Genomic DNA, 13,170 nt, shown 5'->3' on the forward strand with positions numbered 1-13,170 from the left:
TGCTGTCCTGAGCTGGTCGAGGACTAGGGAAAGTTTCCTGAGGAGCACCTGCTGCCTCTCCTCCAGAAGCCTGGTCCACCAGGGCATCACAAGAACCCTATATGCTGGTGCTTGCCTAAGGGCAGGGGCATTCCTATGTGGGAATACACGTATGCCCTGGGATATTTGACCTTTTTCAGTAGGTAGGAGGTGGGGAAGGAAGTTGGAAGGGACCAAACCCCAAACCCATGCTCACTGATGCCAGAAAGCAAACTCAGTTCGGCTGGTTGCTCTAGAAACTGTCCAGGTGTAGGCCCACCTTGGCTCCTCCTCTTGCTTCATGAGCAGGGCACTGAGGTAGGGGGTGTCAGGAACAGGCTCCTGTCACAAGCCACAGGCTTGCTAGCTAGCTTCTTGGGAATTCCCATAGCTGCTCGATCAGGATGTGTTTCCTCTCCCCTGCTCTGGTCCATGGCTGGAGCTCCCCTAGCTGCTCTGAGCCCAGGCCTGGGTTCTATAAGCAGCTTTTATAGGCTAGGCTTTTAAAATAGAGGCACTCCTTGGGGTGGGAACAGTTGGAAATGTTCCATAGATCACCAAAGTTGCCTATGACAATTCCACAAAGCTGATCCTGACTCCAGATTCCCCTTTGCGCCCCATAAATCATATTCAAACCCAAGGGTACGCCTACCTAGATGAGACATACAACCCAAGAACACATCCACCCTAGTGACACATACAATCCATGGACACACCCATCATGGATGAGACACACACATCCAATTACACACCCACCCTGGGTAAGAAGGATTGCAAGGAGAGCCACAGAGAAGCACAAGTCTGACCCAGTGCCTCAGGTTTCCCACCTACTGTCCCCAGTGCCACCCGTACAGCTTGCTGCAGGGTCCCTTGGCCAAGAGTCCGGTTCACTGGCCAGCGCCAGAAATAATTTCTACTGAAATTCCTTTTGTGGGCCATACAGTCGTATGGGTGACAGCCCCAAGGACAGGCTGGCAAAGGCTTCAGAGAGCTGTTTGAGAAGTCAGTGGGATGTCTTGCCTATCAGTAAAGTATGCACCGGGGTGTCAATGAGTAACCTCTCTGGCGCTTACAACTGTTCCTGAAGTTGCTGCCTGGAGTCCTTCTGGCCACAAAAGACTAGACACCTAATTTGCAGAGTGTGCTCAGACAAGGCGGGTCTGTGGGGAGCCCACCCCTCACCTCCAGGGTACACCACCTTCAGGGAGTCCTTCAACACCCATGCTCTGCTCCTGCCGGTCCTGGGCCTTTCCTGACACTCATGCCTAGCAGACAAAGTATGCATGTCAAACCCTATCACCCTCTGGTCATGGTACTGACACCAAAGAGTCTCAGAGTCGACGGAAAAACTGGAAGGATTTCACATATGGGTTACAGCTCTAAGGAAGTTCTTGAGAAAGGGGATTGAGACAGTTTTGGTCTCAGGTTACTTCCTCCACCAGACTGAGGAAGCCTTGGGCCTACAAAGCCAGCTCCCACCCCTGAATCTGCAGGCAGACTCACTGCACAGGGTCCGTATGCAGCTCAGTCCTGCAATGCCTGGAAGTGGGATGCAACATTCTCTAACTTTCCAGAACTCCAACAGAGCCAATAGAGAGACCTCTGGGTTGCAGAGAGACACATGAGGAGCCCCAGGGACACCACTACCTCCCTGGTCTGCCTCCTCAGATGCCACCTGGAAATGATGCTCCATGGGATGCTTAGATGTAAAGATGCTGCGAATGGGAGGAAGTGTCCATGCTAATGATGCATTTACCGAAGCTTCGAGGCTTTAGAATTGAGCAGAATCGGTGGCATTTATATCAGGGCATATTTCATAAACATGACATCACTAATCTAAGCCATTTCAGAAAACGTCTAAGGATGCAAAGTTCCCTCATGTGAGTGCAACATGAGTACCGCGCTGCTGAGGCCAAAAGCGGCGCCAAAAGAAGCTGCCTTGGTTTAGACAGAAGCAGAGGCCTCTGTCCTGGTGTGATCCGTTCCCGAGAGAAGGAACAAAAATCTGGTTCCCGAGAGAAGGAACAAAAATCTGATGCGGGAGCTTGGAAATCCTGGTGTGCATCCTACCCACACCCATGTTAGCATGGCTGACACACGCATGGTGGTTTCCAGACTTGGGTGGAGGTTGCGGAGGGATAGAATCCCTTTCCTGAGTTGCCTTGGTTACAGGAAGTAGCAACAGCTACCAACTTTTGTTTCTACGGAAACCCCCACAGCTTATATTCGGCAGATTCTAAAAACAGTCTGCTATTGAGTGCAGCCGAGGGAATGCACGGTGGAACAGGAAAGGGCAGGCACTAGCTGGGCACCTCTGCAACAGTGCCCACGGCTGGCCTCTGCTCCATGGACCCACTGCCCATGTCTCTTGGTTACTACCTGTATCGCATCCCATGCTTTAAAGAAGTGTTATCTTTCCAAAACCTTTCGCGCTGTCTGTCCCACGAGGCCCCCAAGAGCAAGGGGTTCTTTATGGCTGTAACTGTGAGTCAGGACACAGTGGGGCTACTGCAGTCAGTGCAAAGGGGCACTGGGGATGCTGAGGAATCACGGCCTTCAGGGTGAGGCCAGGCTGACCAGTCTGTCATCTTGCTTTCTGACAGGACCACATCGGGAAGAGCTTGTCATTGGCTACTCAGGCAGGTCGCAAGAGCAAGGTGGAATTTATAGAGACCAAACACACACACACACACACACACACACACACACACACACACACACTACACAGTTCAAACTACACCACTACCCTGTGAATGATGTCAGCATGGAGAGTGAGGGAAATGCTCCAGGTGTGGTGACACGCACCCCTAACAGCAGCTTTGGGGGTTGAGTCAAATGGATCAAGAGAGTCTGGGCTAGGTGCGACCCCATCCCACAAAACAAGAAAACAGGAGCAGAATGGAAGTTTGAGAAGAAGTATATATACCAGGCTCTGCTCAGTACTTCCTCAGGGGCCAGAGGCCACCTCAGAATGGCTGACCACAGACAGTAAGATCAAGTACAGCATTAGGGGTCTCAGTATGACACACCCAAGTCAGTCTGCATCTACAGAGATGAGGTCAGCCCCAGATCTACGGAAACATCTAACATCCTGAGGTGGGTATTTCTCTATCAAACACACAGTGCTACAAACTAAGTTTACTTAGTGTGTGTGTGTGTGTGTGTGTGTGTGTGTGTGTGTGTGATATCCAGAGGTAACCTTCAGTGTCTTCCTCAGTCACTGTTTTAATACAGGGTCTCTCACTGAGCTTGGAGCTCACCAGTTTGACCAGATGAGCTGGCCGGCAAGCTCTGGGGACCCTTCCCAGCATTGGTATTACAAGTGTGCCATGCCAAACTTTTACTTGGATATAGGGACTCCAAACTCAGGCCCTTGTGCTTGGGCTATAAGCACTTTACTGTGTCCCTGAGCACAGTTTGATGACATTCAGCCACATGGGCCACACCTGCTCAGGTGGGTCTCAGAGCTCAGGCCACAAGACCAATGGGGCCCAGGTTCCTCAGCACCCTGGAAGGGATGTAGGGCATAGAGTGAAAGGCTGATGTTCAACTTCTTTTGTATAATTTCTTAAAAGAAAACACTATCAAAATTAACTAAGATGATTATCTAAAATGATCTGTCAATGAAGAATCAGTTACTTTGTTGCTCCTAGCTAGACCCACAGGCTCCTAGGAGGAGCTACACTGCTCTGTGCTTGAGGGACAAAGAGCATCCCAGGGATGCTCAAGTCTGAGTTGAGTATTCTCCTGGGAGCAGAGTTCCCAGGGGGAGGTGGGGAGGGAGGCTGCAGATCTGACTTCGAGTGTGATATCTTCCACAGTTCCGGGACACAGCTTGGTAACTGAGTTACAAACATCTTCTCCACTTCAGAATAAGAACTAGGCTACACCGTCTCTCAGAGAAACAGGCTTCTTCAGGACCAGGATGGTTGCCTAACACACATGTCATCCTAGGTCATATCTGGTACTAAAGGGAGCTGAGGACAATTCATACCACACTGGCAACCCCGAAGTCAAAACTGAGGACTTGCAGGGCTGACAGATGAGGACCACTTCTCTTCAGGAACCTCGTCTGGGCTCTGTCCCCTCACCTCTGTCTGTTCCCATCTAGACTGTTCCCTGAAATCCACTCCTAAGGTTTCCGCAGTTGTTAACCCTGTTCTTTCGAAGAACAAGTCTGAAAACTGCAGACCCCAGACACAAAACAGCTTGTAACCACTCATGGCAGAATTCTGCCTACCAGGCAGAACAGCTGCGGTCTTAGTCAAGTTAGTTGTGCCTGTCTGTGAGATCCAGCTGAGAGTTGACATTCCTTAATGGGGAGGGGGTAGGAGAGTCACTGGAGATTCCTACCTCTCCTTCTGGGCGCATGTGTGCAGTTTTGTCTTAATTGCACTTGGTTGGGGTGGCGGCGGGGGTGGGGGTTGGGAGGGTGGTCTCAGGAGGTACTAGACAACACAGGCCAGAGGAGGTTAATCTAAAGGGGCTCCACCTAAGTGGCGTTGGAGAAGCTGTCGTGCATGCTGGGTAGGAAAAAAGATTTTCCAAGGTAGCTGCTTTGGAGTCAGCCAAATTCCTTCATCTCTACAAGTAAATCAAATAGATGCTTTGGTTTTCAAGGTTGAACATCAGTGAGATGGGTACTTTGATTTGTGGATGGGACCTTGGACCTTGGATGGAAGGTTGTTAACACCTCCTTAGGCAGGGAATTCTCAACAACACAACCCTTCTCGGATTCAATCAACATTCCTGGAAACAACCCTGGAAGAAGTCACATTTTTCTAATTCAATGGCCCTGTCAATCTGGGAGGAGGTGGAGAGGGTGTCACACAAGCTACAAACTAAAGGTTTGAGTCACAGTGGTGCGTGACAGGCATAAGCTTGGAGTGTAAGTCAGCAGTGCTTGTGGGCATGAGCCAAGGCCCCGAGTTCAAGACTCACGAGCAACATCGAAAATGTCGGCATACCTCGAAGAAGTGAAAAGCAGAGGTTTCTACCAGTCTTCCATTTCCACTCTTCTCTGTCTTATTTAGAAAAATTAAGTCGACTCAACATTCTCTCATGTGAAAATTACCAGACACAGAAAAGGGTAGTAAATTGGGTGTGGTATCACATGCCCGTAATCCCAGCATTTCGGAGCCAGAAGTCAGCTGCCTGAAACCTGTGTCAAAACGGAGTGTGTGGGGTGCGGGGGTACTGGAGTGATGACACCCCAAGGCTGTCAAGAGACGCTTATGGCTGAAGTGAGAGGACCTGCAGTGGAGGCAGCCGGCTGTATATTTGATCCCTGCCAGGAGAGGCTGTATATTTGATCCCTGCCAGGAGAGCCTGAAGCAGTATACGGTGGCGCCACAGTCAGCTCGAGTTCCAAGTAAGCTAACCTGGGGTCTGTTTCCCCACGTATCCGTGGGGGCTCAGCAAGACTTTCAGGGCCCCATTTGCTCTTTATCCATAAATTAGAGATAATTGTCTGGTCCTATGAGGTAAAGGCTAACATCATCTACATAAACCTCGCCAAGCTGATTCAGCAGGGGCCTGATAAAGTTAGCTACCTTGACTACTTAGGAAGTGTCTTCTGTGACAGCTACTGATGGGGGGGGGCAGGAGGGGCATGAACACAGTTCACACCAAGTTCAGCAGCGCAAGACAAACACCCTGGCCCAAGGGAGGTTACACTGAGGGAGGGTGAACTCCCGCTCACACCTCACACCCACTCCTAACCCTGCTTCCTCTAGAAAAATCTTCCCGTCCCTCTACCCCCCCCCCCACACACACTGCCTTGCCACACACATGGATCAGAACCAACACTGTGGGCCAAATATGGTGGCCTTTACCTGCAGTGCAACCCCAGCGCTCAGGAGGTGAAACAGGAGAATGGCAATTGTGCAGGAAAGTCTGGCCCACATACTAAAAACCCGTGCCCAAATCAGTAAAACAAAATACAAATGGGGAGTCAGCAAGATGGCTCAGTGCGTAGAGACACTTGGCATGAAAGCCCGGAGACACGAGTTCAATCCCTGGAACTGCGTGAAAGTGGAAGCCAAGACTAACATTACAGAGTTGTTCTCTGGCTTCTATACATCTGCTGTGGCACACACACCCATTCCCCTCCTATAAAATAATAATAAAAATCACACATGCACACACACACACACACACACACACACACACACACACACACACAGAGCTGGGGAGAGAGATGGCTCAGCGGTTATAGGCACTTGTTGATAAACCTTGAGGACTAGAGTTCAGATCCCAGCACCCACATTAGGCTGGCAGGGTGAGGAGACTCTCACAATCGTTGTAACTACAGCTCCAAGGGACCTGAGCTCCTCTTCTGACATCCTTCACTCATGTGTGCAATGCACACACCCATACATGTATAAAAAGTCAGCCTGGTCTACAAGAGCTAGTTCCAGGACAGGCTCCAAAACCACAGAGAAACCCTGTCTCGAAAAACCAAAGGAAAAAAAAAATTAAAATACATTTAAAAAAAAAGAAACTGCTACTTTGAAGCAAAAATATCTCCATTGGACAAGTGATGGCGTTAAAAAGAAACTCTCCTTCCAGTAACTAAGGTGAGTTATTTCTTTATTATACTTTAGATCCATCCAAGGGAAACCAACCTGTCTTAAGATGGAATACACAGTAGCATGGCTGGGCAGCTGGGCGTGGCTTAGTTGGTTTTTGGTGTTGTCTCTAACTTTATTGGTTGTTCTGGAATTTGCCCCTGAGGCAAGTAACTGTGGAAATGGTTAGCAATCACTTGGCAATCACCTGAATTAATTCTAGGGTGTATTCACACTAATGTTTGACTTAATTTGGGAGAAGGAAGTAGGTTCACGTAACTATATCTACTGTCCCAATGCCATAAGTCCATCTTAAGAAAGAAAGCCTCCTTTAAAACACAAACTGGAACAGGAGGCCTCCAGTAAAAGCAGTCAGGTACTAAAGGCCCTCCCTGACCACCATCACCTACATCTCCCCCCCCCCCCCCACCTTCCCGAAACTGCAAGGAAAGGCCTCTGGGCTCTAAGGTTAACCCTTTAAATTGAATGGAATTTTGGGAACTCTGGCATCTGAGTAACCAGTCACAAACAGCTCCTCCGGTCTGAGTCACAAGCTGTCCCTGTGGTTCATTGCCTTTTGAAGAGCGAATACGCGGTACCAAGGCCTGGCCCGGTTCTGCCCGAATAACCGACTAGGAATCTCACTCTAAGCAGGTTACATGCCAGTCAGTCAACTGTGCTGAGACTTGGCCACCACAAGTAAACCAGTTTCCTGCTCTCCTTGGTAGTAGGTGGCGATTGAACCCTAAGCGTTCTGCAGTTTGCAAAGGAGGCTTCCGTTATGAGAGCTGTTCTGCTAAACAGAAACTAACCTAGAGAAAAAGGGAAATTTAGTCTCCACTGTCACCCAGGGATACTACCAAGTAAAGATATTTGTTTCCATCGTAGTTCTTGACCTTTATTACTGCATTTTGGGGTCTCCTGTACTGGGAAAGTTTGGGCGCAGGAGCTGATATTGGAATGGCCTGGTGGCCATAGCCTCTGACAGGGATGAGCCTGGCTCCAGCAGTGACAGGGGAGCAGCTGATCTGTGCCCTGGTCAGCAAGTAGGATGGGAGCAGGTGACCCAGATCTGCTGCAGGGCTTTCAAGGTCCCTATGCTTCCCAAGCCAGGAAGCAGATGAATTCAGTGTTTCAGAGCCAACCTACATCTGCCTGCAGTGGTGGCTGAGAGGAGCCTTTCCAGGGAGGGAGGGAGGAAGAGAGAGAGAGCAAGAGCTCGAAAGCATGCTTGGAACACACACACACACACACACACACACACACACACACTCACACGAGTAATAAGTCAGGCTACAAAAGGAAACAAATGGCTTAGAGCTACAACTCAAAAGAAAAGAACTTACTATTTTTTAGGCCTATTGTTTTGTTTGTTTATTTATTTATCTTAACTACTCGGGGAAACAACACATTTAAAATGTCAGTTGATACCCCCAGTTCCCAAACCTGGGGGCTAAGATTCAGGTTTCCTGTGAGAGAGGCTCTATTTGACACAATGTCATCTACACAGTTCATGGTCAAGAACCCCATGACTGAGTTACAAAACAAAAAATCTCCTAGTATTCTAAGTAAGTTTATGTTTTTTGTGGAGGGCTGCATTCATAGACAGCCTGCCTGTGGACCATGCCTGGTAGGGCCAACTTCTACCCCTCTATCAAAAGGTACGGACTGGCTCCTTTCGGGGTCAGTGCTCATCTGTGTGTGGAAAGAGGCCAGAGATGACATACCCTCAGCAATACACAGAAGTTACGGAAGTTTAAAGAATGCCAGTTTGGGGCTGGAGAGATGGCTTGGTTGTTGAGAGCACTGGCTGCCCTTCCTAAGTACCTGGAGTTCGATTTCCAGCATCTGCATGGTGGCTTACATCTGTCTATAACTCTGGTTCGGGGGATCTGAAGCCCTCTTCTGGAGCCAGGCATCCATGCAGCCATAAAGAAAACTTTAGGAGTTTTCTGTTTAGAGACAGAGTCTGCCTATGCCCAGGCTGGCCTAGAACTGGAGTTCTTTCTGACCCAGCCTCTGAGTGCCAGTATTGCAGGCATCCAGGTCTGTACCACATACTCTGCTCCAATCTTGTCGTTTGTGACAGCTCTCTCTGGACTGAGGATGTCTCACCCTCTCTCTGTTTCCTTTTGTTCATTTTGTCCTCTCACAACCGTTTAATCCAGCCCTTGCCCACTGGGAAGAGCCCTGCTCCTATGAGCCAGGGACACTAACTATAGAACACAAAAACCATTCTGTAATGGTCACTGCTGGTCTCCAGTTACAAGCTCAACCCGGGGTCCGAGCAGCTGGGTGGCCCCCCTTCTAACACACCGGCCATTGTCATGCCCCTGCACACTTCCTGCCCAACGGGCCATTAGCCTCATAAACAGGGGCCACATTTTGTTTCTTTTTCTGTGTTCTCCTGCACAAAGTTTCTGCTACTGTTTTGTAAACCTCTTAAAGAGTCGGAATTTCCTTCTATAATATTCTAGCAACAAATATGTTCCAGAATTCAGCACTGTTAGATTTTAGTAGGGTAAGAGGAGGCATTGACCATATTTTATTAGGTAGCAGTCCTTCATCAAATGTCTGGAAGGGGCTTTAGAGCAATGCATGAAGGTTACATTACATCAAGGAGAGAAAGAAATACTAAAAATAGCGTCGCCTAGGACAGGGCAGGGCTCATTGCTAGATGAATTCTGCCGTAATCTTACATATAAACATTCACTCACTCTCTAGTGCTCTTTGTTTCCTGGATTCTGCAAGGGAGGGTGGGCCTCTATCAGACCAATGAGCACTTGGAAGAGGACCTGGTTCCAGCCTCCTCCTGCTGGGCAGTATCTTGCCTGGGTACCCTACAGGCTCCAAGTATTGAGTAGCGGGACTTGTGCCTGGTGTCTGGGAATTGGTGGGGGAGTCCCCACCTCTTGGGCCTTTCCCTGCCTTCCTTACATGCTGTTCTCGGTGTTTAGCTGTTTAGTCTTCTCTTTGCCCAGGACTCTGGTTCCTGTACGTTAGCACAAGCCCAGGGCTGACTTCCTCCCCATTCTTGCCTTCTATGGTGTGCCTGGGCCTCTTTTCTGAAACCACAGTCTCAGAAGCTTTCCCTCCTCCCTTATCTCAAGACTGGCCTGAAGAGGGTTCCAAAGTGGCCCTGCAGGTTCCCTCCCTAGGCCCACAGTTGACAGAATAGTTCCAAAAGCACAAATTACTGCCAAAACTTAAGTGTGGAGCAGGGGGGGTAGGGAGGTGGGAGGAGGGGAGGAACACTAAGACACACAGGACAGTTCTCAGCTAGGACCTAATTTTTCCAGTCTATCATTGGTATCAAAATTTACACCTTCCCAGTCAAAAAAAGCATCCTCATTGTGACTATCCCACAGACAACAATGCAGGATTAGTTCCTACCTGGTGAATGAGTGATTGGGACTCACAAAAACCTGACAAAGTGGGAACCTTGGATCTCCTTATTTCTCTAGTACTAACTCCATAAAAATATATCATTTCAAAGAGTACCTTTAGCTTTTAAAAATTCCCATTCATAAGCCCAGCCGTGGAGAGGTTGAAAGGGGGAGAATCCGGAGTTTAAAGCTAGACTGGGTTAGGTAGTCTGCTCCGGTCTCGACTCCCAGCCCCCAAGTCAAAACCATAAGCTACAGGCGGGAACCTAAGATTCCCAACCCCCTGGTGCCCAATTTTAAGGCCAAACTACTCCTTTCCCACCATGCCTCCACAAGTTAAGTTCGGCAAGGGAAACACCAGAGACTGACACCCGCCAAAGTGGATTTAGGTTCCTGGATCCTTGAGGGAGGTGTTCCTAAGGTCAAGAGCCTGCAAACCCTCCAAGTCACTCCAGGGAAGGTGGTGCCTCCGGATGAGGGCCCAGTTCCTGGGTGCTGTACTTTGTAAAATACCAAACCAGCAGTTCCGTGTGAAATGCTACACCACACTCAGATCTCAGATCTCGGCTGGATCCAGGCCAGAGCCAGTCAGCTGAGCAGAGCCTGCCTAGAGACCATCACCAGGGGCGGAGGGTGAGACCATGCTCCTTTTCGTCCTTGAGAGAGGTGTAGGGACACAAAACTTTACAGAGCGCCACCTGCAGATATCTTGTTCTTAGCCAACCACCTGTCCCCAGGATTTTCTAGAGACTCTGGCAGAGCCCACTCGCCTCTGTTCCAGCAGGGTCGCAGCCGCTGAGGGGGCCACTGCCCTTGACCGAAGAGCCTTCAGGGGACACAGCTCAGCGGGGGGAGGAGGGGCACTGACAGGCACAGGACTGAACCGCATGTTCCTCTTACCAGTCTTTGCGCTTCGGGGCTCAGACAGTCAATTTCCTGGTTTTGTGTGCCCGCCGGGCTGGTCATCTTGCCGGAGTACAGACCAACTTCCCACCCGTGAGTTCGCGCCGCAGACCCGCTCAGTCGGAGGGCTCTCAGAGAGGCCACATTTCCGGACTCAGGACAGCCGTCCAGGCAGAAGCAGAACTCGCTATGATCCCCGCGGCGCACACGAAACCCGGACAGCCGGCTTCTTGGTTCCCTAGCTGGGGTGCGGCCGGTAGGGCGGGGCGCAGGTGGCCCCGGGCCGGGGGTGGGGGTGGCAGAGAGGAGCCCCGGGCACACTCCGCCCGTTCCCCGCCTAACCCCGCCCCACGCCCCACCCACCCTGTGCCCGCCACGCCTTCCTTCCCAGCCCCTTTCCCGCGCTCTTCCAGGAGGTTTGCCCCTTTCTCCCCAGACCCACCCACCCGGGGGTCCGTCTTCCTTCTACGCTACTTCAGCCCCATGCTCCCCCTTCAGCCGTTCGCTTCACCCACTACCCACAATGGCACTCCCAACCCAAGCGCTCCTTCCACGAGGTCCACCCGAATCCGCCCACCAGGGACCCCCCCCACGCTCCTCCTCCATGGTCCCGCCCATGCTCCTCCCTTTGCTCTGCCTCAGGACCTCCGGATCCGCCTTCCTCCCCACTCAGACTGCTCCTGACTAGCCGGCTGCGGTGCCATCAATTACCACCCAGACCCTGCGGCTGACCAGAGAAAGGCGGAGGCGGAGGGGAATGACCCTAGGGACCCCACCCGCAACCACGCCCTGGCTGTCCCTCGGCTGAGTCAGCATGGGAGACTAGCCCAGGCCTTGGGAAGCGCGCCTTCCCTTAGGACACGCGTGGCTTGAGCTAGAACCACAGCGCACGAGCCTCTGCCCAAGCGTGCCTGCCCCCGCTGCAGCGGTCTTTCGAGCCGGTTCAATCTTGGGAACCACAGAGCTACGGTCCCTGACAATCAGGACAGAAGAGAGCATGAGGCCCATGTGATAGTCGCTATCCGGAGGATTCGGTATCTGGAGCCCCGCATCTGCGCTATTTGGGCTTTGATGCTGCTCTGACGGGCTGCGGCGAGAAACTGGTCTCCACGCAGGACAGTGACCCGACTCCTAGCACACATCTTCCACGTCCACTGGGCGGGGGTGCCGCTGACTTAAAATTAACTTCACGCGGACTCCAATTTTGTGCCCTGTGGACTGAAGCAACCCAAAGGAAACTGCACAGATTTCACCCTAAACCGATCCTGGCTGCATATGTCCCCACGGCCCACGCAGCAGACCTGGGTGAAGTGTTTTCTCCACCACAGAAGGCCTTTTTTAGGCTCAAAGGGAAAAGCAACAGGAACCCTTGGCCTGGTTTTCTTTTCTGGAGTCACCAGAAAGATTCTGGAGAAGTCAGGGTCACATCTGAGCTTTATGGCTCCCTATTCTCAACTTGGCTGACAAACTTCTTGATAACAATGAACACATGTGGGCACTGGTCTGTGCGTGTGGATCAGTATCCTGACACCACGTCTCTGGGCAGTGCTTCTGGTGGGCCCAGAGAAGATGGGTTCTGAAAGCAGAAGAACCTGGCCAGAAAGGATGAGGAGAGTGCAGAGAGCTAGGTTTAGGGATGAAGAAGCGTGGCTTATCAACAAAGGGGCGTGGCTTATGGATGAAGGGGTGTGGCTTTGAGAATAAGTGCAAGTTGAAAGAGAGCACACCAAACTTTTGATGAAGCATCTCAGAGGAGGAAAACTCCCCGCGAAAGAGAGGACTGGCTTCCAGTAACTGTCTCAATGTAACATTTTACAAACGCTGGTTTAAAGTTCTTGATTCCACAAAGTTCAAATAATTGGAGAGAATAGTTTTACATAGCATTGTAACGGCAAAGGTTGGTGGCATTTATGTGGGATACGCGTAATTCTACTAGGACTAACTTTACAGATGAGAGCGGGGGCCGGTTAATAACAGAGTCCTGCTAGTGTATTCTGATCCAGATAGACAGATAGATTTTAAGCTGGGACACCCACACCATTGTAGCCCAGGGACAGGCTTTGTTTGTTTTGCCTGTCCGCAGACAATACCTGAAGATATTGGTTGCTGACGTCCAGAGCATTTCCCCAGCCCCCAAGGTATCCCTTGGCTTCTAACAAGCTCATAAACAAACTCCTTTGTCCAGGAGTCCCGCAAAGAAACACAGAACACTGTCCTTGCTGCCCTCCGAATCCTCCAGCAAGAACCCCACCCATCCATTGCTGCCTCCTCTTCCACTGCAGGAAGGAAGCTGG

At 50.8% G+C, this 13,170-nt stretch overlaps 1 protein-coding gene across 28 annotated transcripts in view; it reads right to left on the reverse strand.

Annotated features, from left to right (window-relative positions):
* The window catches only part of Lrrfip1 (LRR binding FLII interacting protein 1), a 133,369-nt gene that overhangs the window by 67,364 nt on the left and 52,835 nt on the right, over positions 1-13,170 (reverse strand). For 2 of the 28 annotated variants that reach the window (XM_041649475.1, XM_041649453.1), the window contains exon 1: positions 10,874-11,150. The exons of 23 other annotated variants lie outside the window; for them this stretch is intronic. In XM_041649475.1, coding sequence (XP_041505409.1) covers positions 10,874-10,939 — 66 coding nt within the window. In that variant the 5' untranslated portion in view covers positions 10,940-11,150. Of the gene's footprint in view, positions 1-10,873; positions 11,152-13,170 lie in introns of those variants that run through there. 3 more of the 28 variants (XM_041649473.1, XM_041649466.1, XM_041649470.1) reach the window with 3 other exon arrangements.

The sequence above is a fragment of the Microtus oregoni genome, unplaced genomic scaffold, assembly GCF_018167655.1.
Source record: "Microtus oregoni isolate MIOR12 unplaced genomic scaffold, Mior012 000004F_ref0000308, whole genome shotgun sequence".
NCBI classification, from domain to species: domain Eukaryota; kingdom Metazoa; phylum Chordata; class Mammalia; order Rodentia; family Cricetidae; genus Microtus; species Microtus oregoni.